This window comes from Henckelia pumila, chromosome 2, assembly GCF_033568475.1.
Source record: "Henckelia pumila isolate YLH828 chromosome 2, ASM3356847v2, whole genome shotgun sequence".
In the NCBI taxonomy this organism is placed as follows: domain Eukaryota; kingdom Viridiplantae; phylum Streptophyta; class Magnoliopsida; order Lamiales; family Gesneriaceae; genus Henckelia; species Henckelia pumila.
In genome coordinates, this window is record NC_133121.1 from 179,238,596 (window position 1) to 179,242,601 (window position 4,006).

At 36.0% G+C, this 4,006-nt stretch overlaps 1 protein-coding gene across 1 annotated transcript; it reads left to right on the plus strand.

The window, feature by feature from the left end:
- Positions 1-225: 225 nt before the first annotated feature.
- LOC140884608 (WAT1-related protein At3g28050-like) lies at positions 226-2,276 on the plus strand. Its single transcript, XM_073291408.1, has 6 exons — positions 226-482; positions 566-628; positions 717-830; positions 914-1,304; positions 1,783-1,934; positions 2,042-2,276. The coding sequence occupies exons 1-6, from the start codon at positions 301-303 to the stop codon at positions 2,196-2,198; spliced, it is 1,059 nt and encodes a 352-aa protein (XP_073147509.1). The 5' UTR covers positions 226-300; the 3' UTR covers positions 2,199-2,276.
- The last annotated feature ends 1,730 nt before the right edge of the window (positions 2,277-4,006 follow it).

Sequence of the window (4,006 nt, forward strand, 5' to 3'; positions counted from 1 at the left end):
TTTCTCTCTCCACAATAGAGGATTTTTTCCTAACTTTTCCTATAAATCCAACTAACATCATTGCATTTTTGTTATTATTTTTTATATAAAATCGAACATTAACCTCACATGTTTGAACTAAAAATGATCGTTGGATCTTGAGTGCGAGGAACACCATGTGACAATTTTATATACTATATAAGATGTCATTAACCGTAGAAGACCATGTGACAACCCCCATAAAATCCTATTTGGAATGCTCACCTACAAACGTACGAAGTAGAAAGAAACCCAACCCCACAACGCAGAAGAGAAGGAAGCATGGAGTGGCCACAATTCTTGCTGCCATTTGTGGGCATGGTGGCAGCGATGACTGCTTTAGCGGGCAATATGATCGTAAGCAAGATGGCTATGTCCAACGGCGCCAGTCTCTACATTATCTCCGTCTATTCCAATGCCTTGGCCACTCTCCTTCTCTTCCCCATTGCGTTTATTTTCCGTGGGTAAAAATCTTTTCTTGGTTCTGTTTTTGTTGGGTTTTCAAGAAATTTGTTTGTGGGTTATTTGGGTTTTTGATTCTTCGCAGGTCTAAAATCCCACCGCTTTCGTTTGCTGTTGTTTGGAGGATTTTCTTTCTTGCTCTGTGCGGGTAATTCATTACTTAACTAGCTACTCAATTGGATCCGGTTTTAATTCCAAGAACATCGTATTTAAGGTTGTTTTCTTGATTTGTGAAGTTGCTTAGCAGATACTGGGAGTTATGCTGGTATAAAATATAGCTCCCCCACACTGGGATCAGAGTTGCTGAATCTGGTTCCAGGTTTTGCTTACATACTCGCCATCATATTCAGGTTATCTCCCAGTCTTGTATATCAGATTTCAGTCTTTTTCGCAATCGAGACTCGATCACTGATATAAATCTTGATCACTTTAGGATGGAGAAACTAAATCTGGCAGAATCAAGTGGCATACTCAAGTTCTTGGGAACTCTTGTTTTGATGGCGGGGGCGTCTATTGCGACGCTATACAAAGGAGCAGCAATCTTGAACAAGCCATTAATCTTAACCTCTTCGGTACACATATTGGCACCACCACAAAATTGGGTTCTTGGAGGAACTTTACTTGCAATGGCTGCCTTTTTAGCCGCGGCATGGACTGTAGTTCAGGCTACAATTCTCAAGATATACCCGGTGGAGATGATCGTAATGGCGATTTACTGCGTCTTTGTGACAATACAATCCTCGGTTATTGCTCTGATTGCCGAAAAAGATCTAACTGCTTGGAAGTTACAAGCAGAGATGGGCTTAGTTGCTGTATTATATGCGGTAAGAAAATGATCATATGTTCCACAGAGTTCATTGAATCAGTTCATGTATGAATACACAAACATGGAACTACGAAACCAATAAAATCTTTGTGTATCAAAATAAAATCATGTTAAAGTTTTATAATGATCTTACTTATTGTGATTTGAGCCTATGGTTTTTTTTATTTCTAATGGTTTCTTATCCCATTTGTTGGTCACATAGTGGGATGTGGCAGAAGTGAGATTAACCACTGTTAGGTAGTGTTTCCTAGAGCTTATAGGAAGCACTTTTTAGCTTTTTCTTAACAAAAGTTTGAAGAAAATGTAAGATGTGCTTCCTAAAAGCTCTACAAAACACTAGAAATATTGAATTCTTTTGAGAGATCGTGTCGAATGGAGTGGTCTAATAATGTTGGAAATTCGACCTTGTATTTTCTCGATGTGGGATGGTTTATGGCTTATTTGATATCATGAATTCTGTTGTGTTGTCATTTTAGGGACTCCTCAATATATCGTTCCGACTCTACTTGATGTCTTGGTGTCTGAGGAGGACAGGACCACTTTTCGTTGCTATGTTCAACCCCTTGGTGATTGTCATTTCTGCGATCATTGGTCTCATATTCTTTAACGAAGTTCTCTACGTCGGGAGGTATGCAGTTTCACCCGTTCAAGTCGTGTACGATCCTTCAATGTATGCTGCATTTTCGACATGTAAATCTTGGTTCATTTAAGAAATCCATTTGAATGTTCCTGCAGTGTGGTTGGTTCAATTGTGCTTGTTATTGGGTTATATGCTGTTATTTGGGGCAAGGCAAAAGAGAACTTGGTGAAGGAAGATATTGGAGGAAGCAATGGACACTCATTTGGCCATCATAAAATCCGCTTGTTGCAAGATAGAATTGAAGAAGCATAGAATCTTTTATGTTGTACATGATATTTTTATTATTCTTAATTCTATGGTATGTGTGTGAAACCCGGATTTTTAAAGATTACAAAATATTAAAATCTTGATTTTTATTGATTATTTTGAATGCGTTTGTACCAAGATAAATTAATATTAAGAATATTAGATATTGGAAGTTTGAATATCAAGATAATTAGTATATAAGACAAGATAAGTGATCAAATTCTAGATATAATCAAATCTTAAGAGATAAAGCTTTATTCAAACTTTGAAAACCAAGATCTTAGTCAATCTTAACTTGGGTGCCTATAAATAGAGGCTCAAAGCTTAAGAAAAATCACACCACAAGTTCCCTCAAATTTCGTGAGAGACAAGAGGGAAGAGAAGAGGCAAAACGCTGCAGAGATGTTTTCAAGTTTGAAAACGCAGTACTTAGTTCGGAACTTATTTTCGATGCCATAGAGATATATAGTTTAAATTTCAGTCCGATCCAACGGTTAGAACTTTTTATATGATTTTTGCAAGAAATCTGCACCGATTTTACTTGGGAAAGAAGTAGCTTATGTTCGTGGACCAGAAACGGATTCAAATGGAATAAAAATCAGATCTCCACCGTTCACAATTAATATAATCCTTAGGAATGTCCAGACCGAATTTCATGTCGATCCGATGGTTCTATATGTCTCAGACCTTTCGGCAATGTGACTGAATTTTTGGAAGATAAAAGCTGCACCAATTCAAGTAGTTCGATCTCGTACGAATAGAATCTGTAAGTGAGATTTTGTTTTAAAATCTTATCTCGATCGTTCATGATAATTGTTAGAATCTTGTTATATAATTCTTATTCTTGATGAAATCTTGTTAAAAGTATGATTAGACTTTGTTATGACTCGAATTAAGAGTGTAAAAGAAATTTTCGAACCATGTTATGTTAAGGCCCTGATGCGGTCGGGCGATAATAACCGACAAATGGTCTCACCACTTAGAGGAATTACATATAGGAGACTGATCAGTTAGCCACGAATAAAGAGATGAATTTCAGTTTCTGACCAAATTATGTTAAGTCATGTCAATTTTGTTACGATGTTTATGCTATGCTATGCTATGATGAGACATGCTATGAGATGAATATGTTTTGAATTATGCAATGCTTGAAACCCAAGTATGAGTTTTCTCAAATGAATATATCCATATATGTATTTTTATCGTATGATCGATCGGCCCCAACTTGCTGAGCGACACTCAGATCGCTCACTCCTTACTTTTTTCCTCCCAGATGATACAGAAGATGAATTAGAGAACCAGGAGCAATACATGATTTGGGGATGGTGATAGGAAGCTTTGAATTAATTCTTTTGGATATTTATTTTTAGTACTTTTTATTATTTTGATGTTATTAGACGCTTCCGCGAAATTTATTCGATTCCTTTGGATTTTTGAGTTGTAAAGACAATATTTTTGGAATTTATTTATGAAAAAAACTGGTTTGATATAGACTGTACTACGAGGCTGATTGTTTTTATAATTTGTGTGAATTTGAAACAACACCGGTGACATGTCTCGATCTCGGGGCATGACAATGTGTTCATAAAAATTGGAAATTACATATAAGGAAAAATCACGATTTTGGTCTTATATGTGTCTTCCTCACAAGTTCGTTCTTATGTGTTGTCAAATTTCAGTTTTAGTCTTTTATTTATTAAAATTTGTTGATTTTAATAAACTTTTATCGAAAGTATTGATGTGACACAGACTAGTTGATGTCTCATCATGAGAATATCAATGCCATGTTGATAAATGACTAAATCGTAAAAGGG